Source organism: Musca vetustissima, unplaced genomic scaffold, assembly GCF_032173495.1.
Source record: "Musca vetustissima isolate MV318-11 ecotype Yass unplaced genomic scaffold, APGP_CSIRO_Mvet_v1 utg25369, whole genome shotgun sequence".
NCBI lineage: Eukaryota > Metazoa > Arthropoda > Insecta > Diptera > Muscidae > Musca > Musca vetustissima.
Genome location: NW_026880222.1, coordinates 189322 through 216356, shown reverse-complemented (window position 1 = coordinate 216356; position 27035 = coordinate 189322). Strand labels below are relative to the sequence as shown.

At 35.9% G+C, this 27035-nt stretch overlaps 2 protein-coding genes across 2 annotated transcripts; one reads left to right on the top strand and one right to left on the bottom strand.

Moving 5' to 3' along the window:
• The first annotated feature begins 1725 nt into the window (after positions 1-1725).
• LOC133325686 (ubiquitin-like modifier-activating enzyme 1) lies at positions 1726-19817 on the top strand. The gene is made up of 6 exons (XM_061534410.1): positions 1726-2548; positions 16618-17672; positions 17734-18397; positions 18465-18773; positions 18964-19325; positions 19395-19817. The coding sequence occupies exons 1-6, from the start codon at positions 1781-1783 to the stop codon at positions 19807-19809; spliced, it is 3573 nt and encodes a 1190-aa protein (XP_061390394.1). The 5' UTR covers positions 1726-1780; the 3' UTR covers positions 19810-19817.
• On the bottom strand, positions 7550-10519 carry LOC133325692 (BOS complex subunit NCLN). Its single transcript, XM_061534416.1, has 6 exons — positions 10328-10519; positions 9663-9741; positions 9498-9606; positions 8880-9431; positions 7994-8449; positions 7550-7926 (listed from the first exon to the last, which is right to left on the bottom strand). The coding sequence occupies exons 1-6, from the start codon at positions 10500-10502 to the stop codon at positions 7555-7557; spliced, it is 1743 nt and encodes a 580-aa protein (XP_061390400.1). The 5' UTR covers positions 10503-10519; the 3' UTR covers positions 7550-7554.
• Positions 19818-27035: the final 7218 nt, after the last annotated feature.

The window sequence follows — 27035 nt, the reverse complement described above, 5'->3', positions numbered from 1 at the left end:
AGAAGTTATCTGCTGTTCTGAATTGACATTTTCGAACTTCTGTACATCAAATATAAACTTTAACATGGTACTTTGCAGAAAAGTGTTGCCAACCAATATAAATTGAATTCGTTTATAAATGTTTTTCTGTCGTTTTAAGTAATTTTGTTAATACTAAAAGATTCTTGCAGTACGGGAACATACCAATTATTTTTTTAATATTTTATTATTCCCAACATAAATTATATGTCTGAAAGACTCTGTAATATGATTAATTTGTTGATTAATTTATGAGGAACATTTGGTAACCCTGTCTTGTACAATATAGTTGCAACAATTTGTATTTCGATTGAAACAACTCCATTATTCTTTGCGCAGTTACACTGAACATGTCTTATGATATATCATATATGTTATCATTTCCTTTGTAATCTGTCAAATAAATGATAATTTTTCGTTAAACATGTACGGTGGAACTATGCCCTTCTTAGCAATGGATGGAGTTTATGTCTTAATCTGACTTCGAGTGACTCTCTCTTCACCTTCAAATTTCTATACTTTCTGTTAATTTTAATTATTATATGCAGAAATAAATTATTGGTAAATATAAAGGATTTTACATTTAAATTTGTCAAGTGACCAGCAACCTTTAAATAATCCATCATTCAAGAATGGAAAATCTGCCCAAACAATATGGCAACATCGCTTTGCCTGTTAAAACAACCAAGATGCTATTGTCAAAAACTATATTCCTCTCTATCGCACACATTATGTTGTTTGTGTTGTTGTTCTTGTTTTCGTTTTTGCATTTTGTTTTGTGCAAAAAAGAAAAACAGACACAACTTAACGAACGAATCCAATGTTTAATTCTGCCGGCGACACGAGGAAAGAGCAGTGAGTGAATTATTCTTGATTTTTGTAAGGCAACATCATAAATGTGCTTTGTATAGTGCGAATTATTTGCAATATTTGCGAAACAGTTTATTTTTGTATCATCTAAAGTTTGAGTGCTCAGCGAAAAGGTAATAGAGATGACGGCAATATTAAAATAATTGTAAAGTGTTGAATTTAATGTGAAATATAGCAAAAATTTGCATAAAAAGAATTGTTTGAGAGGCAGCAGACAGTTGTGGCTCGAGAATCTGTCAGTCTGCTGTGTGGTGGTGTATCGTAAGAAGAAGCATAACAAATGTTTTGTGTGTGCTGCCAATGCCACTGCTAGTGGAAGGAACAACAACGAAATTAACGTAAATTGTGAAATATTTTTTGTGTGGTTGGCTGGAGGAACACCATCTTGAAATCCTCCTCCACGGTGAAAACAGCAACAAAGTGGCGAAGATGACGATCAGTTAAAAATAGAAATTATTAATGGATTTTTTTTAAATTTTTCTATTCTTTTTCTTTCCCCAGTTTCGAAGAACATAATATACGAATATTGTCTTTGTTCCTATTGTGCTAAAAGAAGAAGAATTGTAAAAAAGCCATTGAAAAAAGAAGGAAAACGTGAGTGTAAATACAACAGCCAGAAGTAGTGCTTGATATTTTTTTGCAACACAGTTGATTATTGTGAGCAACGACAACAACAACAGCGCAAACAATAGACAAACAGTGTGTGTGAAGAAGAAGCAAAGGCAAGGCGTCGCGTAGTAGTTACCGGTTGCTTGTGGTGATCATCATCAGCCATCCATCCATCTATCTGCATTCGTTCGTACTCCTTTTTGCCTACATAGCTCCAAATAGAGGAGTCGTCAAATTGATGATAATTTCATAGTCAGCCGTTAAATTATTTGAGCAACAACAGATGTCTTCTAGCCCCCAAGTCGTCGAACAAGCAGCTTCCTCCTCCACTCTTGAGCAACCAGCAGCCAAGAAGCGGAAGCTTGCATCCAGCAGTACAACATCCCCAACCTCCTCCACCAGCCCCCACAATAACAACAACATTAGTGGCAGCAGCGGTGGTGACGGCAACGGCGACGCTGTTGATGCTCTGAGTGGGAAAGAGACGACCACCGCTACAGCTGTTTCATCGTCTTCGTCCTGCTCTGTTTCGTTAAGTTGCGAAAACGCAGCCGGCTCAATCGTTTCAACAACGGGCGAGAGTGGCAGCGGCGGCATTAGTACATCGTCAGCAGTGAATAAAGAAAGCAAAATTGTAAAAAGTGGTGACCAGAGAAATTCCTCCTCGTGCATTGAGAAGAAACAGGAAAACTCCCCAGCAGCAGCAGTAGTGGACTCTAATCTGGCAAAACAACAAACAAGCGCTAATAGCAACAACAGCTCGGCCGTTTCATCTACAACCAATAGCAGCAAAAACAACACCAACAGCAGCACCACAAACAACTCATCGGGAATGGCTTCTATTTCTGGTGGTGGCTCATCCGCTGGCGGTGACATCGATGAATCGTTGTACTCGCGCCAATTGTATGTGCTTGGTCATGATGCAATGCGTCGTATGGCCAGCTCGGACATCTTGTTGTCTGGCCTAAATGGTTTGGGTTTGGAAATAGCCAAGAACGTCATCTTGGGTGGTGTTAAATCCATAACTCTCCATGACACCGATAATTGTACGGTAAGTACTGTGAAATAAATAGCTTATCTCCATAGTGAAAATTCAAAATAATTGTCCACTAAAACTAAAACCAGTAGCAGAAGGTGGTGCATAATTAGAATTCTGTCAATTCTGTTTTGGAAAAAATCGATTTTTCCTTTAACAGCGGTGGTGGTGGTGCTGTGCTGCTCAATTATCAGAATATATATAGAAGAAGAAAAAAATTGTTTGGTTAGGTTTTTCTCCCTCCCATTTTTTCATGAGTAATTATCTGTGAAAAAACCAAACATTTGCCTGGAGAAAAGAGCACCCGACTACTTCCAAGCTAAATTTCAAGCGATTGCTTGCTTATAAATTTAGGCCGAAAAGTTAAAAATAATATTTCCATACATCGCAAAGTAAACAGGCCATGTTAAGATTTGGATGAAAGAAAGACCGAAGAAAAAAGGTTGATGAAATTGTTGTTGTGTCATTGTATGGCACAAACATACATTGCTACACACACGTTCGCATATACAAAGTATAATTTTCTTCGTTCCGTTTGTTTCCCCCCAAATTTTTGCATTATTCAGTTTGTGTGAGTGTGTGTGCTGCTATGAGGAGAAATGTGTGTGTTTGTACGGTTGTTGTCATTTTTCCATGGATATTTTTCTGCGAAGTTGAAGTTTTCTTTGGCTGTGTGTGTGTGTGCGTGCGTGAGAATGTCGCGTTGCCAGATTGCATTATTGCTCATCATTTGTGAGTTTCGTTCAGTTCTTATTGGTATGCTGGAAATTTCTTTTGTATGGCAAGGTTGTGCTTTTGTTGTTATTGGGAGGGAAAAAACAACACGTACTCCACCGCAATTGCATTGTTGGTTTGGCGGGGAACAACAAAAATGTGAAAAAGAAATTAAATAAAAAACAAAGTAATATGAATTAAATTAAAAGAAAAAACACCACATTCACACAATGAGTCATACTTATTATTTGTGTGATTTTTTTTTTTTTTTTGATTTGTTCAAGTCTAAGCAAAGATATGAATTGGTGGTGTATGTGACACCTGAGAGTGCAGACCAACAAAATGAACCAGGCACAAGTGCATTGACTGTCAGTTGCTGATTTTTTTGTTTGCTCATGTTTGAATTTCATCAGAGATCTTTTGCTTTTATGGCAACATTTAAGAATATCAAAAATGTTTTATTTCTTAATCTGTTTTATCTGTGAAAGTTTTATTGTCTATATTAATTTCAACATTCACAACATGAATAAGCATAATATAGTTCAATATCATAATAGCAAAATCATAGTGAGCCTCCCAGGATTATCCGCACTATAGTATGTGTTTAGTTTTGGAATTCCATTAGAATATAGGGTTATACATTTCATGGTGTCAAAAGTAAATAAAACACAACATATTTTTTCAAGATAGGGCAAGTGTTCCTTTTTATACCCTCCGCCATAAGGTGGAGTGTATATTAAATTTGCCTCATTGGCTGTTAAATCATACTACCAAAAATTATCTATATAGATCCTCGTTTTTGTATAGCCCCATATAACCGCAGCAACACTATTAGGTATTTTAAGAATTTAAATCATCTTCATTTTACATTCTATCCTAGAGTTTTCTCCAAATTGTGCCCTTTGTGCCCCAAGAGTTTTTAATGCCGCGAAAAATTGGTCCTAGACCTAGACATACCGATTGGTTTGTCATATCGCTCAATTGTTTCATGACCGGCATAAATGAGATTTGGGACACGCTTATGCAATAAAATACGCAAAATTTGTCCCCTATTCCACACTTTCGTCATCCAGACGAATTATGGTTCACAGATGACTCCTTCAACAGTGAATCCAAACCATTTTCTGTAATTAAGCAATATTCAAGTAAAAAATTTTCACCAGTTTTACCGCAGAGCTCTATGCTGTTAAAACTGGTATTACTCTTGCCTCAAAAGGAAAGAGGACACTTATATATGTGTCAATAATTTCAGCGTAGCTAAAGCCTTTCAAAAAAATAAGAGAGATGTTTACGATGATATCATCCATAATCCGGACCACTTTACGGTACTTATTTTTTGGATATTCACACTCAGGTATCAAAGGTAATGACTTCTGACAATGAAAGCGAAAGAAGCTTTAAATTTAAGTCAAATTCTAGAAATGCCGTGTTTTCCATTCAGCATACTTGGCGTTTATAAATCTAAATAACGCACAAAAGAACTCGCAAACTGGCAATCATCCGAAACCTTTCAACTACTGAACCCAAATATACCCCGAGAACACTGCAATTTATATCTTAGTAGGTTGGAAAATGCTCATTTAATACTCGCTATTATTATGAAAATTCTGCGCCTGCACGATGCTCCTTTTACGAAGAGTATTTGCCCATTTCACATATTTTGATGGAATAAAGGGTTTCAGAATTAGACCTTAGTTAGCTGGTTTGTGACAGAACGTTTGTTCCATAAGCCGCTCTTAAACAAGTTTTCCAGGTGCGTCGATCTTGTGCGCAGCTCATCCAATTTGAAAGATCATATTCCAAGATGTTTTCTTCCACTTGACCTTTCCATCAGATTCGTGGTCTTCCCCTTCTGCATGAATTATCAGCTGGTTCACTTTTATACGCCTTTCGAGCTGGGCATCCTCATCCAGCTCGATACGTCTGACTATGTCGATGTCCGACGGCGATATTCACTGTCGACGCAAGACCTGCCTCATAAACGTCTTGTAGTACAACACATTTAGAACTGATCTCATGGGCGAAAGAGATCCAAATTTTGTTGGAATAACGAGGCGACTGTAAAGAACACAAAAAAATTATGGGGACACTAAAATGAGGATAGCAGACCTAAAGGATTCTAATAGGACATCTTGGCCTGCCGTCACATTTACACAAGATTTAGCGCGTGGAACACAGTAGGTACAACTCTTGGGAAATTATATTATTCAAGAAATTTGAATGGAAAAGTCTGAACGGCTTCATTAAGAACACAGAATTCCTTGAAGCTCAGGCAGATCAAATCCAAAGATGAGTAGTTTTTCTCTATTCATCAACCTATCCTAACATTATTGGACACATTTTTCTTAAAGTAATTTATTAGTTTTGTTTATATTTATTTCTCTTTCGAGATGAACTACATTATCGAAATTGCCTGAAAGGGGAAGCGAGAGAAATATTACATTCCCACCAAATTGCGAAGTGTTTCGCCATTGGTTAATCGACTCATCATGCATATAAAGGAAAAGTGATAGGAACATGGTTCCTTTTAAGAATATGCATAGAATAACTTTCTAAGACGATTTGTGCATGTCCGTCCGTCTGTCTGTCCATGCTAATTTGTAAACAAAGTCGCATTTATGATTCGAATTGGAAGAAATTTGGCACAGCTTATTTATTTGGCCCAAGGATAACCCCTATTGAAATTGGGAAAAATCGGTTCAGATTTAGATATAGCGCCCATTTATATTTTCGTCCGATTTAAGGTGAATGGTGCACCAAAGTCCCTATATATCTTTCGATTTGCACGAAATTTGGCACAGCGTACTGAATTGCGTCTAGAATGATGTGTGCTAAGTTTCGTGAAAATCAATTCGGATTTAGATATAGCTCCCATATATATTTTCGTCCGATTTAAGGTAAATGGTGCAACAAACTCATAATGTTTGTCTGAATTTCACAACGTATCAAATTGAGACTAGAATGATGTTATTTCGTTTTATTGAAATTGATGCAGATGCAGACATAGCTTCCATATATATTTCGCACGGGTGTCTGATTGAGATTAAATTTTGAACAGTGCGGCATACCGAATAGCGTGTATTAAGTTTGCTATAAATCGATTTAAATCAGTTTGTCCCATTGTACGCAAACCATTCTAAATCTGCCTGAATGAAATGAAACTTTGCATAGGTTTCAGAATATATGTACGGATTGATGTTAGGCGGGTCACATATAGATAAAACTCACATATTTAAGTTCATTCAATTTCATGTCAATATTATTTAGAAAAGGCGACGTCTGTTAGGATATATATGTAGAATGTACCAAAATGGTGAAGGGTATCATATAGTCGATCCCAGCCCGACTTTACTACTTTCCTAAGTCACTTTCTCACCGCAGAGCCACTATTCCAATGTATTGCATATTGGGAATCCCATATAACAGAGCCATATATAGGTCTCACAAGTAATGTAAAAATATGTTTTGTAGTGTAGGGAGCGGGAAATTCCTTTAGCCAATCGTTTTATAAATCCTACGACATCGTGAGCTTTTTTATAATAGTGATGTTTCTGATAGTGTTTGTGTGGTTGACTTTCAGCATCCGTTGAGAAGGTATAGGCAATACAATATGACACTTATTAAAAGTTTTACCTGGCGGAATTCTTTATATCTCATTGTTATTAAGTTTATAAATTCATATTCGCATACTCTTGGGTTTCTCATTGATGTATTAGATTTTCGAGAGCTCGAGATGCATCTGAAAAGTGCATTTAATTTTTTTCCACATTCATATTTTTGTAAAGAGGCAATTTGTCTTGATCGTTAACATATCGACAAATTCATTACGGAAAATAAAAATGTGTGCAAATTCCAGTTATCGACCTTTTTGTCGCCACAGAATTCCACTACAGATCAGACATTTCCAATTCCAGATATTAGACTTATTTCGCTGCATGATATGCATTCCTATTTTTGTTTCGGAAATTGAGATTAAATGATGAGCTTTGGGTTTTTATTTGACTGGTTTTTTATTTGTTTTTTATTTATAACTTCATTCTGGTTTTACGCTAATTTTATATACTTTACATTTTATTTTTATTTTAATTAATATATTCGTATGCACACACAAAACAATAAATTCTCTAAACTATATAAACGCTAGAAATCATCAAAAACAAATTATTATTTTTGTATTTATGTAGTTGTTCTTTGTTTTACTATTTAAATTTTATTACATGGGGTACTTTCAGTTTCTTAGATTCATCATCACCTTAAATTGTGTCTAATGTCTCGTCCCCTTCTTACTCTTGATGTTTTTTTCTTCTTTAGTTGGATTTAACTTTGTTATTGCGTTCGACATTATTATAATGTGTGGGTGATGATTCCGGCGATTTGACAGACAATTTACAAAATGCCTGATACATTGTGGGGAAGTACTGAATGACAAAGTATACCGAAAACAAATAAGCACAAATCAATATGGTTAAGAATAAATCGAAGACAGCTGGTTTGACACGATAAACATTTAGATTGGCATAGGCTCCCTCGTAGAACATAAAGTCAGGTTCACGAGCATCTGGTTTGTCGTAGATTACTTTGACATTTTTCAGATATTTTTCAAATGCATTTTTGAGGTCGTTGTTGTGTAAAGCGGATTTAAGATTTAAGTACGATTTGATAAGTTTTGGTGTAATTTGCTAGGGAAGAGAAATGAAAATGGAAAGGAATTAGTTGGGGAATTGAGATTTTTTTATGCAGACTTACCATGGCACCGGCAAAGACTTCCAATTCCTCACTATCCACTGCAGCAGCATTATTGTTGTTTTCGCCATAAACATAACGGGCCAATGCTTCGGCAATAATTTTCGTATTAAGTTGAGCTCTTTCCAAAACTTCCTCTTCACTGTCACTGAAAATGGTGGTACGTGTGGGATGTTTTGGGGTCTTCAAGGCGGATAAAGTAAATGCTGATAGACGTTTGATGCTGAAACGTTCATGTTGCCAGGCTAATTGTTGATCGGCTAGATTGATTTTCTTGTGCACACCCTCAACAGAGACATTTTGATATTTTTGACCGGCCTTCTTTAGATGTTTGAAGAATACATTCATGGGTGTGTTTTCTTTTGGTGGTTTGGAAACATGCATATACAGCTGTTGATCGGCATTTTCTCCATTCAGGGTTTGTGTAATGCTGTCCAAACACAAAACAAAGTCCACATTCTGTTTTTTGAGGGGAAAGAGAAAAAATGATTTGTTTATTCTATTATTTCAAACAACAATAAAAATAGAAATGGAAATAGCAATACGGTAAAGTGAAAGTTTGACTAAGAAATAAGGTGTAATGAGGGAAAAAGAAATCCAAAAAGCAAACTTGTTTGCAAGTTTTGCAAATGTTTGTAGCAAAGGCTAAAGGTTAATGATCTACAGGGAGATATGGTTGGTATGTTTTTTTTTTAAATTTACTTTAGCTTGTCTACACCAAATTTTACAATATTTTCTTATTGTTCAAAATCAAACCTCTTCAATTATATCACTGTGTTTTCCATGAGAAATAATGGTACCGGTTATAGAAAATATATCATCAAACTTTTTTGTGTTAAACGAAAAATTAATGCCCATTTAATGATTTTTGCCACATAAAAGCCCTTACCTGCAATTGAACATTTTCATCCAACCATTTTTTGGCACCTTGGAAATTCAACAATGGCCCAGATTCCGACAACAAGAACAATAGACGATATTTTGGTGCAGCATTGGCTGTATTGTGTAGTTTACTAAACAGATCTGCCAATGACATTAAAATGGCGGCATCAACATTTGTGGGATATTCATTGTAAATGCCAAAGGTATTCAAATGTCCAGCCACAATAATCAATGGCAGTTTACTATTGAGATCTTCATTATTGTTGGCTTTATTGAATTTGGCAACTGGTGCCAATTCTCCTTGGACAATTGGAATTTTACTATTCTTATTGGCCGTATGACTGGCACCGGTCACAATGATTTGATAGCCATTTGCCGAAATGGAATTGAATACTTCATTGAGGGCAGAATTGTCTCGGGAATTTTTCTTATTGTTGTTCGTTGCTGTGTTGCGGCTAATGTCATTGACAATTTTCTCCAATTCTGGGTTATATTGTGAAAAATATACGGGTACAGAAATTGATTGAGTCATCATGGCTTGTTCCAATAGATTTAGATGCTGAAACACAAGGGGGAAGGAGTGGTTATTTTATTTGGATGAAATTTATATTTTGTAAAGACATACCTCCTTATCCTCACTAGACATGGTGGAGACATTTTGGGGCAAAAGTAAAACCAAGCCACCGGCTTTTTGTCTAATCTCTTTGAATTGATCAATGGTAACATCTTGAAATCTAAAAAAGAAAGTTTGTTAATGTGTTTTAATTACAACAATAGATTTTAAACTTACTTGGCAACAACACAATGTCTGGATGTACTCCAAGTATACAGAGATTTGGCTTCCAATGACAAGGCAGAGGCACGGCATCCTAAAAAGAAGAATTAAATTGATATGAAAATATATCTTAAGAGTTTACTTTAGAAAGAGCACATGGTTCCGCCTGTATTTACAGAGATAATTCTTCACACCTCTTTCTGTGTGAGGGCTTATCTTAAATTCATTTCCAAGTACTTTATCTTGATTTGTTGGTTTTCACAATAATGGTGTCATATGCGGAGAATATTATACATATTTTCCAATATACTGCTGCACACACATATAAATATTAAAATATTTAAAATACCATGCACTTCGAACCCACTGGCCCCTTCACGTCTCTCCTCTTCTCCATAAATGAATAAAATTGTGCGGACCACACAAAACTTGCGGCGGGTTTTAAGTTTTATTAATTAGACACCATCATCACATGCATAGTGTGTAGCTCAGAAATTGTGGTATTCAGCATAATATAGCTACCAATCACTACCCCCTTTTTGTGAAATAAAAATCACACTAAAAATAAACGCGCGTTGACCATTTTTTTCTTCTCGCTTCTTTTTTTGCCCACCATTGTGCGTGTGCAGTAGCCAGTTCGCCAGCCAATCGACCAACCAACCAAAGTCTTCTCTACTAACCATAAGAAACACCATTGACATCGAATTGGGACATTCGCTGAACAGTAAATTCACTGGAGGCCAATACGGGATTAGCTGAACAGATAATCATGATGGGCAATGCCAAGAGTAAATAGTATGGCAAACCACCACGGAATATATCCGCAAAATTGTCTGCATCTTCAAAGAGGGCCATCTTTATTTCTTTTTTTCTGTCGTTCGCGTGTGTGCGCTGGCTGGCAGAAGAAAAAAAAAATAATTTGGATGGCGGTTGCCAGAAAAAAAATCGAAGGCGATTTGCCCCTTGTTTTTGTTTAAATTATTCACAAAAAACACTGACTAAAGTTGTCCGCTATGTGTGTCCCACTTTCTGCTGACTTTCATTGATGTTTTATTAATTTAATTAAAAATGTTCTTGTGAAACGTTGAAGTATTATGCAGGTGTGGATTTTTTCTCCCTTCTTATTCTCGTACACCGGTCTGCACGTTAGATCTCTGTGCAAGAGAGTACTCGAATAACGATTACTTTTTTACTCTACTCATTTGCCCTTAATTTACCAGTCAGTGGTAGCAGCTTAGTCATTGAGCAGTGTTGCCAAACTTATTGTCTGTACTTATTGAGAAAGCAAGGAGATAATAAAATGGGATAAAAGAATAAGAAGCACAAATGCCAAATTATTTTGAGAGAAAAAAAAATAATAAACATAATTATAAAATAAAATGTCAATGAAAATACATCAAAATAAACGAAAGCAAAAACAAAGAACACGCTGAGAGAAATGTCATTTGCATATAGCACTAAAACATCCAATGTGGTTGGTAACATTGTTTTCTCCCCAATGTCATTTGTCAAAGTAATCGAGTAGTCATTCTTGTGGCAACTGTCAAAAGTGGCTGACATGCAATATACACATATGAAATAGTGGTGGTTAATGTAGATGTGTGTGTGCTGCATTTATTTAATGAACAATTAACAAATATTAACCCTACATTGTTAATTAAATATTATTTTTTGTATTTTTAATTAATTTCTCACTTTCAGTCATTCTTTTTGTTAGTTTTACATTACTTTGAAGTTTCTGGCAATCTTGCCAGATTGCACACTCTTCTTGGGAAAATTATAGGGAATATGAAAAAGATAAATCTAAATTGCCTATTTACCGTTAACAACTGAATGTTTTTACGAAATTATGAAAATATTAATTTATCCTGGATTCGATTAAAAAATCTTCTAATTAGTTTGGCGAATATGATTTTTTATTACGAAAAGCAGCAATTCATCCTAGCTGAATAAGGTTTCCATTATATAATCAGTAATTCAACTTTGCTGAATATGATTTCCGTTAGGTTCCTATTCATGTTAATCAGTTTGAATTTGATTTCCATTGAGAATACTTCAATTAGACCTTGCTGAACAAGTTATCCGTTATGAAAACATTAATTCTGTCTGGCTGAATTAGTTTTCCGTTATGAAAAGATAAATTTAGACCGACTGATTAACATTTCAATTCAACCAAGCTGATAAGGTCTACATAAGTAAAACTTGAATTCAGCGTGTCTGAATAAGGTTTCCATTAGGAAAACTTAAATTCAGTGTGGCTGAATAAGGTTTCCATTAGGAAAACTTCAATTCAGTCTGGCTGAATAAGGTTTCCATTAGGATAACTTAAATTCAGTGTGGCTGAATAAGGTTTCCATAAGGAAAACTTCAATTCAGTCTGGCTGAACAAGGTTTCCATTGGGAAAACTTCAATTCAGTTTCCATTGTGAAAACTTAAATTCAGTTTGGCTGAATCAGATATCAATAAGGAACATTTAAAGTTAGGGATAGAGAGGAGGTCATTGACTTAACCCTCTCAAATCTAGATGACTCCGTCATTAGAAATTGGAGAGTATCTGATGAATGCTCCTTCTCAGATCATTTAAAGATTCTCTTCGAGTACTCTTTTGAGGGAGATAGACAAAAGCCTTATCGGAATCCAAGGAGAACAAACTGGGAGAAATTCACGGAGCTAACGAACTCTCAGCTGACTCTTAGCACAAACCTAGGAACAGCTGTGGAACTCAACGGGGCCGTGAAAAATCTAACGGATGTTCTCCTTGGTTGTCATAAGGAATCCTGTCCGCTTACACACCCTGGGAAGAAATCTCGGCCAGTGTGGTGGAACAAGGAACTTGGTGAGCTCAGGAAAGCGACCAGACGACTGTATAACAGGGCGCATAAGTCTAAACTCGACACTGATTGGAACTCCTATAGAGTTAGTTTCAATAAGTACAAGAGTGAGATAAAACGCGCGAAGAAGAAGTCTTGGGTAAATTTCTGTGAGTCTATAGAAGGAGTCAACGACGCTGCTAGGTTTCGAAAACTACTATCCAAGGACCCTAAGTCCATTGGTAGTATTAAGAAGCAGGATGGAGCGTGGACGGACTCAGGTTCTGAGACTCTAAATCTCCTAGCCGAGACTCATTTTCCGGGTTGCAAAGACATGGGTACCATCGACGATGACCGTGATGACACTCGGCCTTTCGTCACTCCGGATCTGGATCTCATTAGCAAGGTGATTAACAGAAATAAGATACGATGGGCGGTCAACACATTCAAGCCGTATTAATCGCCAGGACCAGATGGTATCATACCGGCGATGCTTCAACATGCCTCGCCAAGTATTTATCTGATCCTTGAGAAGATTTACACTGCGTGTCTGACTCTCTCGTATGTTCCGGATCTGTGGAACGAGGTAAAGGTTACTTATATTCCCAAAGCAGGGAAGCCAAGTCATTCTGCACCAAAAGACTATAGACCCATTAGCCTATCATCCTTTCTCCTCAAGACTCTCGAAAGACTGATCGATCTGGAGATAAGGAGTCGTATAGACACCACCTCTCTTAGCAATTCACAGCACGCATACATAAAGGGCAAGTCTGTGGAATCTGCGTTGCATGAGGTGGTAGGCTACATTGAGAGGAACATGGAAAATTCAAATTTCACGCTGGCTGCCTTCTTAGATATTGAGGGGGCCTTTAACAACGTTAAACTTGAATCCATAAACCACTCACTTAGGGAAGTTGGCATTCCTGATACCCTGACACATTGGATAGATAAAATGCTTAACAGCAGGATTATAAATTCAAGTGTGGGGAATGCAAAAATCAGGAAAACGGTAACTAGAGGCACACCTCAAGGAGGGGTGCTCTCGCCGTTACTTTGGCTACTGGTTATTAACATCATTTTGAGGAAATTGGACGGGATAGGTACCAAAGTTGTAGCTTATGCGGACGACGAGGTGATATTGATCTCTGGAAAATTTCCATCTACGATCTCTGAGCTTATGCAAAGAGCCTTACTAACGCTGTCACGCTGGGCCAGGGCAAATGGTCTTGGTGTAAATCCAACGAAGACGGAACTGGTAATGTTCACTAGGAAGCGTAAGCTCGGTGTTTTTGTTCCACCAACATTGGATGGAGTGCAACTTCACCTCTCTCCCGAAGCAAAGTACCTCGGCACAATCCTGGACTGTCAACTACGATGGAAAAGGAACGTTGAGGAGCGGGCGAAGAGAGGAATGATTGCACTCTATGCTTGCAAGAACTCCATTGGGAAAAGCTGGGGACTAAAACCATCGACTATACACTGGATGTATAACACTGTGGTGAAGCCCATCTTATCCTATGGCTCTCTTGTTTGGTGGAACTGTCTGAGCCTCAAGTCGACATCAAGTAGATTAGACAAGGTACAAAGAGCCGCCGCGATTTTAGTTACAGGAGCCAGAAGGAGTACGCCACAAGCAGCTTTGAACGCAATGCTGGATTTCAAGCCTTTGGGCCTCAGCATTAAGTGTCAAGCTGCGCGTAGCGCCCTACGGCTACATGAACAAAAACTCTGGCGGACCTGTACCTTTGGGCATGGTAGTGTTCTGAATGAACCAGGTATAGCCCTGGATCAACGAATTAAATTAAGCGACTACATATCACCAATTCTTAGATTTGACGATGTAGAAGTCGTAATTCCTAGTAGGGACGACTGGAAACGAAGTAACCCTCCTCTGGACGGTCTGGCCTGCTATACAGACGGATCCAAGATGGAAGAAGGCACTGGGGCAGGCGTCTACTGTGAAAGGTTAGGCCTTGAGTTAACCTACAAGCTGGATAGCAACTGCAGTGTTTTCCAAGCTGAAATCTTCGCGATCTGGAAGGCAGCGGAATTGATAAAAAGTCTGGATGCTGAGGTCGTTGAACCGGTGACTATCTTCGTGGATAGTCAAGCGGCTCTTAAAGCCATCAAATCTTGTCACATCAAATCCGAAGCCGTCCTCAAGTGTAGAACAGCTCTGGAAGAACTTAACCGTAGCTATCGGTTGTGTTGGGTACCAGGACATTGTGACATTTTGGGTAATGAAAGAGCGGATGAACTAGCTAGACGAGGATCTCAATCCACTGATCTAGAAACTGATGACTCAATCAAACCACCCATATGTCTTTTCTATAGGAACTTTGAGGCGTTCTTTGACGAAACAGCCTGCGAACTATGGCACAACGAACCTAGGTGCAACGTGTCAAGATCCATTTGGCCGACTCTGTCTACCAAAAGAACGCGCAAACTATTGAACCTGAGCAAAGCCGAAATTAGAGTGGTGACAGGAATCATCACTGGTCACTGCAATATCAGGGCCTTTACTAGTAAATGGGACCTCGATGCAATTGATTATTGTAGACTCTGTGTTGACGAAGAGGAGACGGAGACAATTGAGCATCTCCTGTGCCAGTGCCCAGCCCTTGCTTACAGGCGGCACAGACTAATGGGGGCTCACTTTCTACCTGGTCTCAGCCTCTTCTCAACAACCGAACCTGCTCTAATCTACAGCATAATTAGAAGCATAAAGTGGTTAGGAGCACACAACCTTGGCACGTAACACTTTTCTGTCAGACTCATAGGACCATCGACCCTCACTATTCACTCCTTTAATTTCACAAATCTTCTCTCCCCTACAGATCTATTCCTTATCTCTTCACTTCGCTGCTTCTCTTCTTGTGGATGATCACAACGGACCTAACCGGTCTCAGAGTGTTGCAGTCATACACGTGACTGCACATCCCCAAACCTAACCTAACCTAACCTAACCTAACATTTACTTGGAAAATATCAATTTCTTTTTACTTGGAAAATATAAATTCAGCCCTGATAAATAATACTTTCAAAATGCTTTGATTCGGTCTTACTAAAAAAGATTTTAATTTGGAAGCCATGCTAAATAAAGTTTTACTTAGGAAATATAGCTTTCTGGCATGCTGAAGAGGTTTTAATTAGGAAATCTTCTATTTACCTTTGTTGGATACGAATTCCACCTGAATAAGATTTCTGATTCGATTCAGCCCTGATAAATAATACTTTCAAAATGCTTTGATTCGGTCTTACTAAAAAAGATTTTAATTTGGAAGCCATGCTAAATAAAGTTTTACTTAGGAAATATAGCTTTCTGGCATGCTGAAGAGGTTTTAATTAGGAAATCTTCTATTTACCTTTGTTGGATACGAATTCCACCTGAATAAGATTTCTGATATGGGTTTCATTATGAAAACTTCAATTTAGCCCGGCTCAATAAGAATTTCCTCATGAAAAATTCTATTCAGCACGCTGGAATAGGGGTTCCCTACGAAAACTACAATTCAGTTAGGGTTTCATAAGGAAGTATCCTATTTTGCTTTGCCAATTAAAATTTTCTTTGGGAAACCTTCGAATCGGCTTCACTAAATAAGGCTTTCCTTAAAAAACTTTCGATTCAGCCCTGCTGAATAAAGTAATTCTTAGGAAATCTTCGTAACAGCCCTGCTGAATAAGGTTTTCATTAGGATATCTTCGATTTACCTTGGCTGGATACGAATTCCGCTTGATTTGATTTGGCTGAATAAGATTTCAGATTTCAATTTAACCAGGCTCAAAAAGGTTTTCTTAATGCAAAATTCAATTCAAGCACGCCGGGATAGGGGTGTCACTAAGAAAACTTTAATTCAGTATGGCTGAGTAATGTTTTTATTAGAAAAAATTATTTTCTGCACAACAGATTAAGATTTCCATTAGTAAAATCAAAATCAATTTCCGTTAAAAATTTGCTCATTAGGAAAAAAGCAAATCGGCTTGTCTGAATACGATTTTCATTAGAAAAATTACAATTCAGCCTAGCTGAATAAGGTTTTCATTATTCCGCATTGCTGAATACAGTTCTAATATTGTTACACGAGGATGTTATTTTTCATTTTATTATCCCTAAAGCCTCTTATTAACCATTGTTATATTTTTGTCTCTTTTTTTCCAGATACAAGACTTCTCATCTCAATTCTATTTGACCGAAGCCGATATTGGTAAAAATCGTGCCGAAGCATCATGTAATAAATTGGCCGAACTTAATAACTATGTTCGTACATCAGCATATACCGGTGAATTGACCGAAGATTTCCTGCGTCAGTTCCGTGTCATTGTCTTGACAAATGCCAGCGATGCTGAACAGCATCGCATTGCAAAATTCGCCCATGAGAATAACATTGCATTGATTATTGCCGAAACTCGTGGTCTGTATGCCAAAGTCTTTTGTGATTTTGGTGAAAACTTTACTATCTACGATCAGGATGGTGCCCAACCCATTTCGACAATGATTGCAAGTGTTACCCATGATTCACAGGGTGTTGTCACCTGTTTGGATGAGACACGTCACGGTCTTAACGATGGTGATTATGTAACATTCTCCGAAGTTCAAGGCATGACTGAATTGAATGGTTGTGCTCCATTGAAAATTAGTGTATTGGGTCCATACACCTTCAGCATTGGTGATACCAGTAAATTCAGCGAATACAAGACCGGTGGTATTGTAACCCAAGTGAAAATGCCCAAAACCATTAGTTTCAAACCCTTGGAGGTTGCAGAAAAAGAACCGGAGTTTTTGATTTCCGATTTCTCAAAATTCGATCATCCTGCTACATTGCATGTAGCTTTTAAAGCTTTGCATAAATATCTCGAAGAAAATGACGGAAAACCACCACGTCCATGGAATGAAGAGGATGCCCAGAAATTCTTGCAACTTTGCAAATCCATCGATCAGAATGTGTTGGACAATGTTGTGTTGACCTTTGCCAAGATTTGTGCTGGTAACACCTGCCCCATTGATGCTGCCATGGGTGGTATGGTTGCCCAGGAAGTTCTTAAGGCTTGCAGTGGCAAATTCACACCCATCTATCAATGGTTCTACTACGATGCTGTTGAATGTCTACCCGAAGGCGGAGTTGAGGAGGCTGATGCCCAACCCATTGGTTCCAGATATGATGCTCAAATTGCCATTTTCGGCAAGAAATTCCAAGAGAAATTGGGTGATGTCAAGTAAGTTTTGTGGGATTTTTTAACTATGGAATCAAATATTAAATTTGTTTTCGTTTTTCAGATACTTTATTGTTGGCGCCGGCGCTATTGGTTGTGAACTGATCAAGAACTTTGCCATGATTGGTGCAGGTGTGCGCAATGGCCAACTTTTCATAACCGACATGGATCTCATTGAGAAATCAAATTTGAATCGTCAGTTCCTGTTCAGACCAAAAGATGTGCAAAAACCCAAAGCCCAAACCGCTGTGGCTGCCATCAAACAAATGAATCCCGAAATTAAGGTCACCGCCTATGAATTGCGTGTCGGCACCGAAACCGAAAAAGTATTCTCCGAAGAATTCTACAGCCAATTGGATGGTGTAGCCAATGCTTTGGATAACATTGATGCCCGTATTTATATGGATCGTAAGTGTGTTTTCAATCGCATACCCTTGGTGGAGTCTGGTACTCTCAGCACTATGGGTAATGTTCAGGTTATTGTGCCATTCTTAACGGAATCGTACAGTTCATCACAAGATCCACCAGAGAAGAGCATTCCGATTTGTACATTGAAGAATTTCCCCAATGCCATTGAGCATACCTTGCAATGGGCACGCGATTGTTTCGAGGGCATTTTCACACAGACGGCCGAGAATGCTGCTCTGTATGCCTCGGATCCTACATTCATTGAGCGTACATTGAAATTATCGGGTATTCAGCCATTGGAAACATTGGAGTCTGTTAAGGTAAATACTTTTTTTAATTCTATATTTAATTGCTTATCTAATTTTGTGAATCTTTGTTCGTACGTAGGTCGCCTTGATCGATGACAAACCCAAAGATTTTGCCGATTGCGTTAAATGGGCCCGTCTCTACTGGGAAGAGTGCTATGCCAATCAAATTAAACAATTGTTGTACAATTTCCCTCCCAATCAAATTACCTCAAGTGGTCAACCGTTTTGGTCGGGTCCCAAACGTTGCCCCGAACCATTGGTATTCGATATCAATAATTCAATGCATGTGGATTACATTTACGCTGCTGCCAATTTACGTGCTGAAGTGTATGGTTTGCCACAAGTTCGTGACCGTGATACTGTTATTAATTTGGTCCAACAGGTTCAGGTGAGTAAAATAAGACATCCAGCTTTTCTTTTTATGAAGACTCCGATATCTTTCAAATAGTTTGGCAATACTTTCATCTGTAGATGATTTTGACTTACCTGTGTTGTCTTCAGATTCTGACTCCATTTTTAGAAGGAACTTAAGGATATGTAAATATTTAATTTTCCGTCTGTATCTCTCTTTACATCAGGTACCCGAATTCAAACCACGCTCTGGTGTTAAAATCGAAACCAATGAAGCTGCCGCTGCTGACGCCAACAACCACGATGAAGTCGATCAGGATCGTGTAAATAAAATACTCACCGAATTGCAGGCATTGGGCAAATTGGACTTCACCATCAAACCATTGCAATTTGAAAAGGACGATGACAATAATTTACACATGGACTTTATTGTGGCTGCCTCTAATTTAAGAGCAACCAACTACAAGATTACACCTGCCGATCGTCATAAATCCAAGCTGATTGCTGGTAAAATTATGCCGGCCATTGCCACAACAACTTCATTGATTTCTGGCTGGGCCGTTTTAGAAATCATCAAACTTATTATGGGGTAAGTCACATACTCTCTCAGCTCCCTGAGATCAAAACATTTACTCATTTTAAATATTTTTTATTACAGACACAAAGATCTATCGAAATTCAAGAATGGCTTTGCCAATCTTGCCTTACCCCTTGTGGCTTTCTCCGAACCTCTGCCAGCACCCAAAAACACTTTCTATGGCAAGGAATGGACACTGTGGGACCGTTTTGAAGTGCCCGGTGAATTGACATTGCAGGAGTTCTTGGAATACTTTGAAAAGAAGGAAAAACTCAAGATCACCATGTTGTCTCAGGGTGTATCAATGCTCTATTCATTCTTTATGCCCAAGGCTAAATGTGCTGAGCGCATGCCATTGCCAATGTCCGAGGTGGTACGTCGGGTGTCCAAGAAACGCATAGAACCACATGAACGTTCATTGGTATTTGAAATTTGCTGCAATGACGAAGAAGGTGAGGATGTTGAAGTACCCTATGTGCGGTATACTCTGCCCTAAAGACAGACGGAAGATGATAATGATGAAGAAGCAGGAGGAGAAAAAGAAGAAGACAACAAGGAATCGAAAGCAGAACATTAACAACCAGAAATAATTTATCTCCGAAATGTTTTGGCAGTTTAACTGAATATATAATTTTATTATTATTATTAATTTTTGTATCAATGAATTTGAAAAATTAATTTAGAGTTTGCTGTGTGGAGGGTCCACAAAACCCTATGCGTTTAATAATACAAAAATATAAAGAAGAAAAAAAAAAAAACAAAGAAAAAAAACAACAAACAATGTGCATTATTTGTTTCCCCCCACTTTCCTTTTTTAACATACACCCGTGCATATATAAATGCATAAACTGGAATTAATTAATTAACACCTAGAAAGTTCACATTTTAATTTATTTTCTATACAACAAAGTTCTACAGCAACAACAATAACATTTAGGCATAAGAGAAGAGCGCCAGCTAAACAAAACGAAGGGCAACCCGTAAATAATCATAAACGAGATACACATACATACACTTTGTATTAATTTAATTTTTCTAAGGAATTATTATTTATTGAAAACAAAACGGTCAAGAAAAACTAAATAAAGAACTTAAAAATGAGAAAAAAAATATTAAGAAATTTATTCGTTTTTGGTGTTTTATTCAGCCTTATTCTGAATATTCGCTGGGAGATATCTCGCATATAAAAAATTTTTCGCTTTCATATTCTCGCCTTATTCTGAATGAATAGGGAGACGCAAAAAATGCGAGATGCTGATTCGAGTTTTCGAAAATGGTGGTTGAAAAATAGATTTGTGTTGCCATATTGTAATTTAAGTTGTAATGTGTGTGGCCATATTGTAATTTAAGTTGCAATGTGTGTTGCCCCATTGTAATTTAATTGTGTAATATTTTTCAATATTTCATTTTCTTGATTTTTTTATTAAAAATGTTTACTTTTTATTGTTATTTAAACTATATAACAATAAAAATGTGAAATATCAATAATCTGCTGTATAAATGCTTTGTAATTAAAAGAAAATAAATTAAAGTTTAAAAATATGGCAACCTACAATATGGCATGTGAAACAGCTGTTCATTGTTTTGATGCAATTTGATGCAACAACTACAACTGAGAATACAACAACGAATAATGGAAAGAAATCTGCGATTGAATTAATTAATTCAGTTTATTATTTCACTACCTAATTGTGTGCCTTTTTATTTAATTTCGATATTTATTTCCCCAGATTCTTAAAATGGCCTGTTATTTTATGATTTGCTCCTACTCCTTTATTTCTTCCATCAAATAAAAAAAATAATTAAAAAAAAAAATATTTTTTTGTTCTTTCATAATTTATATTTAAGTTTTTCACTGTTAAGCGGCTAATCAGGCAAATTTGGGTTTTCCATAATTTTTAAAATTTTTTTCTTGAGAGACAGATCCTCACCCAAAATGTCTGTATTTCGCCTCTAAAAATCAAACTCGACTTAAATATTCCTTATTACCTTTATACATTTCTTGGCAATACTTGCTTCAGCATGCATCGTTATCAATAGGATTTCCAATGGCATTTTATTGGTTGTTTTCCAGTTAAAAATTTGCTTACTATCATTTATAATATTCTAAATCGTCATAGAATAAGTATTGTGTAAATATTTTTCATAAAAATAGTTATTACTTATGTTTTTGTAGTCAACTCCCCTTAAATTTATTAGCGAAAATTTTCGCACAAAATTTCCTACTCCCTGTAATTCAGAATACCTAATTTTTCCCCAAAGCGGATTTTTTCGCTTTCGAACTTCATTCAGAATAAGGCGAAAGCGAGAATGCGAAAAAATTCACTGGAAAATGTTGTTCAGAATAAGGCGAAGGGAAAGAGCGAGTAAATTCACATGGAATTGACATCCAGAATAAGGCTGATTGTTGTTCGTAATATTAGGGAATTCCTTTTTTTTTGAAAAAAAACATGCAGGTGAAATTATGTAATCTTTATAAACAAAGTTTTAGAGAAGTTAGACTACAGTTAGATCATTGTATTGTAGGTTTCTGACTTTATGGGAGACAAGGATATATACTGGTGGCCAAAACTAAAGCAACTGAAATAGCAAATTGAAGTAATTATCTCTAACTTTTTTTGAAAATAAAGTTTTAGTGAAAGTTTTTTTTTTCAGAAATAAATAGCTAATTTATTCAGTTTTAAAAAGAAATATACAGCCTTATTCTGGATGTCAATTCCATGTGAATTTACTCGCTCTTCCCCTTCGGCTTATTCTGAACAACATTTTCCTGTGAATTTTTTCACATTCTCGCTTTCGCCTTATTCTGAATGAAGTTCGAAAGCGAAAAAATCCGCTTTGGGGAAAAATTAGGTATTCTGGATAACAGGGAGTAGGAGAATGAGATGAAATTTTGTGCGAAATATTTCGCTAATAAATTCAAAGGGAGCTGACTACAAAAACATAAGTAATAAATATTTTTATGAAAAATATTTACACAATACTTATTCTATGACGATTTAGAATATTATAAATGATAGTAAGCAAATTTTTAACTGGAAAACAACAAATAAAATGACATTGGAAATCCTATTGATAACGATACATGCTGAACCAAATATTGCCAAGGAATGTATGGAGGTTATAAGGAATATTTAAGTCGAGTTTGACGCATTTTGGAGGCGAAATACAACCATTTTGGGTGAGGATCTGTCTCTCAAGAAAAAAAAAATAAATAAAAAATTATGGAAAAACCAAATTAGCCTGATGAGCCGCTTAACAGTGAAAAACTTAAATAAAAATTATGAAAGAACAAAAATAAAGCTACAAAAAAATTTATTTTTTTAAATTATCGTGTGCATCATTTGAAGGAAGAAATAAAGGAGTAGAATCAAATCATAACATAACTGGCCAATTTATGAATTTGGGGAGATAAATATCGAAATTAAATAAAAAGGCACACAATTATGTAGTGAAATAATAAAATGTGAATTAATTAATTAAATCGCAGATTTCTTCCCATTATTCGTTGTATTTTTGCCATCATAAAAAAATGTTCTTTTATTTGTAATCTATTGTAGTTGTTGCACCAAATTGCATCAAAACAATGAACAGCTGTTTCAAATGCCATATTGTAGGTTTAAACTTTAATTTATTTTCTTTTAATTACAAAGCATTTATACAGCGGATTACTGATATTATACATTTATATTGTTATAAAGTTTAAATAACAATAAAAAGTAAACATTTTTATTAAAAAATTCATAAATAAAATATTGAAAAATATTACACAATTAAATTTCAATGGGGTAACACACATTGCAACATAAATTACAATATGGCCGCACACATTACAACTTAAATTACAATATGGCAACACAAATCTTTTTTTCAACCACCATTTTCGAAAACTCGAATCCGCATCTCGCATTTTTTGCGTCTCCCTATGCATTCAGAATAAGGCGAGAATGTGAAAGCGAAAATTTTTCTACATGCGAGATATCTCCCAAAGAATATCCAGAATAAGGCTGATAATAAACGTAAAATTTATTTTGAAATAAAAAATATTCTATGGAAAAATAAATTGACCCAATTTTTTGCTTGGTCAAACTAAAGAAACGTTGATTTTTTTTATAAATAAATAAGCAAATTTTGCTAGTAATCGACCGCATAACCATTATTTTTCATTATGGCAGCCACCTACGAGGCATTGAATTAATAAAATGCTCAATTTGATCCTTGGGTATTATTCCTATTCCTTGCCTCCTGAACCTCTGTTTGTTTGTGAAACTTTTGATTTTTCTATCGATGATACTCCAAAGATTTTTCTATAGGGCAAATTTCTGATGATTGTGTTGGCCATTATAGAACCCTAATGTTTGATTCCCGCAACCAATCTTTGACATGTTTTCGTGTATTTTTGGAGGTTATTCTCAAGGTGAAACACGCAAACAAGCTGTATATTTTCTTCAGCCAAGGGAACCATAGCGTTTTTCAACACATTTGTATAAACAATCCGATTCATTACTTTATAAATCTCGTAAATATATCGAACTCCATAAAAAGAAAAACAGCCCAATACCATTATTGACCCTCCTCCATGCTTACCAGTACCCCTGCAATACTGTGGCATGATATATTCATTTTTGGACTTCCTGACGGTAATTTTTTTATGTATGAGTCTTTTATATTTAACTTTAATTCATCCGAGAGCAAAATATGTCTCCATTGAGTCGGATTCAAATTAATATGAGGTTTTGGGAAAGGCTTGATAGTTTGAGAGCATGTAGGCCTGCTACCATAGCTCGTTTACGCTTTGTTCTTGAGGTTATATCCGTGATGAACTGGCACTACTGATCTAGTTGCATAAAACCGACTTATAATTCGAGAAATCACTGAATTATTCACGGAATATTTCGCCGAAATCATTTTCTGTGAAAATTGTTTTCACAATCACTAATAAATTAATGTTCTGTATATGTTCTATCAATTTTTTAGCAGTTTATTTCTGTTTGTATTGAAGAGTTGCTTTAGTTTTGTCCAAGCAAAAATTGAGACATTACAGTTTCCAAAAATTATTAAATTTTTTTAAAATGAATTTTGCATGTATGCTTTTGTTTCTTATTATAAAAGTGAATAAAGTACCCCATTTAAAACTGAAATACCCACACGATATCATTATTTTTGAAAAAAGTAATGCGGCATTTATTAACCTTGCAATTTTAGTTTTGGCCACCAGTGTATCTTCATACCACGAACATGATATACGAGTAAATTGCTACATAGCATTTTCTATTATAGAAAGGCTACTGGAACTGCGATTAGGAAAATTCCTATAAAAGATCAGCAAATCTCAGTATACTTTAAACAACCCTTTACACAATATGGTCGAATATATGATAGAATGGGGTGAATCCCTTCACCGATATTCTGGGAGCTTTTAGAATGAAACATTGAACTCTATTTATTCCGATGGCATAGGAATTACATAGATGTGAGCGTTTTTGGAATAACATCTGTATGAATTCGATATATGGTAGAAAGCTTATATTGGGGGTTGGATAATTTCTATTGGTGATTATATGAAGACCCCAGAAGGTCACACAATTAATTTCGATTCGATCATACCTACTGTATGACACCATTCGATCGGAATTGTTTAAGAAAAGTTATCGATTTGTCAAAAACACATTTTGTCTGTTAAAAGATAGAGACAAACGAACAGGCATATTGGTCAAAAACTGCAAGAATCTACTCGATTTTACTATATTCTTCGATATCATAAAGAAAAAATTCGTTATCGTAGTAAAAACTAGTAGATTCTTGCAGTACGGGAACAGACCAATAATTAAGAATGGAAAGGGTGACATTTGGCAGTAAAAAAATATTATGCTGTTTTTTGTTTGAAGCATTCAGTTGTGAGTTACAGGGTGGTAAAAATGGAAGTGAACAAAGAGAAAATTAGCACAGGTAGGCCGGACTTCGAAAATGTCGATAACATCGGAAAAATAATCGGCATGTTAGCAGTCGTAACATCGCCCAGGAGCTAAAAATCGACCATAAAACTGTTTTATACCATTTACAATTGACCAGAAAGGTTAGAATTAGCCAACAAGAGAGGTGTAGGAGAGGACAACGCTAGGCCACACACATCTACAATGACTCGCCTGAAACTTCGGGATCTTGGTTGGGATATTTTAATGCATCAGCCATACAGTACGGACTTGGCACCAAGCCAAAATCCACTCGATCTCAAATGTCAATTCCATGGCGTATACGTCTCATTAATCATATTTACAAATCCAGTGGACTATATATGACGTATACGCTGTGGAATTCACATTTCAGATCGAGTGGATTTCGTAAATCTAAACGCAGCATAAATGTACTATAATACTAGTCCAAATTGCAAGTATTTGGTACAAATCAAGTCGATTTAGAAAACGCGCCTTAAATCGAGATAATTTCAAATACAATACGTTAAAATACAATTGCAATTTTAATGCATTGTGCGATTTTCTTCCCTTTTTAAGTAAAGTTTTGTTAAGTAAAGTTCCAAGAGACCTTTACATATTCCCGGAAAAGTTTTATTAATTTGTTTATCTGTGCGACATTTTTGGAGAGAACGACTGTTTGTGCAATTTTTTTAAATTTCCTAACGGTAACACCGTTTAGGAGTTTTTATACTTAAAAATTACTTATACTCACCACTAATATCGCAAATAATAAAACGAATTATTGTACAGTTTCAAAAGGAGTTTTATTATATTCAATTAATTCGTTTACAATTTGGTTTGATTTTATTTCATATACTTGATTTCAGATTTGTTCGTTAATATTTCGTATTCAATAATTTTATATGGGATTTTTGAAAGACGAAAGTGGGATATAAGGATTAAACAATATGCAAAGGTAATGCGAAAAGAGCTGTTGCATTTTGAATATTCTTATTTATTTGTTTTGAAAAATTATTATTACATATTTGGGCAATATTGCCAATTTTTTAATATTCCATTTTCAAAAAATCAGCTTTTTTGTTTTTGTGGCACATCAATGATTTTTGGTACACAGATAGAGAAAAATGTTCTGACTCCGAAACCGTTCGCGATCAAATTTTTGGTTGATGCGCGCAAAAGTTATCGAGGTTTTAATTTTGGGTATAAGAAAAAAATCTTAAAATTACGCCGTTTATTATATTGACCAAAAACGTTGATATATATCTTCCTCCGTAAAATAAGAATATGAATATATTATAATAATCACGATAAAGTTGCACATATTCGCGAAATATGAGAAAAATAAAAAAAATATAGCAGATTACATCAATATTTTCATTATATTGATGTCGTACACACACCTAAAAATTAAAAATATTAAAAATATCTACATAATCTAAACACCATGGTGAATCAAATGATATCAAAATCACACAAGTCCGTGTAGCGGTTTCTAAATCAAAGCGACAACAAAACAAGATATTGAGGAAAAATATTTGTTTTTGGTTCGAAAAAATAATGTCATCATATTTATTTTTTTAATTGTATACAAGAAATTTCAGAAAAAAATGTTGGTGTTATTCTGCTATTTTACCCGAATTTCGCCGAAAAAATTGACATATATAATAATCACTTTTGTGTATAAGTATACGCCTTGCGGATTATATCAAGACCCTTCCGATAAATCTTAGAATTATATAAATAGGAATAAATCTTAAAATAAAATAATATTATGAAATATACATTT

What these genes read in the sequence shown, in the direction of transcription:
- LOC133325686 (XM_061534410.1), top strand. Translation starts at nt 1,781, where the DNA reads ATGTCTTCTAGCCCCCAAGTCGTCGAACAAGCAGCTTCCTCCTCCACT. An exon ending in AAACATTGGAGTCTGTTAAG is followed by an intron (nt 18,398 to 18,464) that starts GTAAATACTTTT and finishes GTTCGTACGTAG; the next exon opens with GTCGCCTTGATCGATGACAA. An exon ending in ATTTGGTCCAACAGGTTCAG is followed by an intron (nt 18,774 to 18,963) that starts GTGAGTAAAATA and finishes TCTTTACATCAG; the next exon opens with GTACCCGAATTCAAACCACG.
- LOC133325692 (XM_061534416.1), bottom strand. Translation starts at nt 10,502, where the DNA reads ATGGCCCTCTTTGAAGATGCAGACAATTTTGCGGATATATTCCGTGGT. An exon ending in TGTCTAGTGAGGATAAGGAG is followed by an intron (nt 9,432 to 9,497) that starts GTATGTCTTTAC and finishes CTTGTGTTTCAG; the next exon opens with CATCTAAATCTATTGGAACA. An exon ending in ATGAAAATGTTCAATTGCAG is followed by an intron (nt 8,450 to 8,879) that starts GTAAGGGCTTTT and finishes CTCAAAAAACAG; the next exon opens with AATGTGGACTTTGTTTTGTG.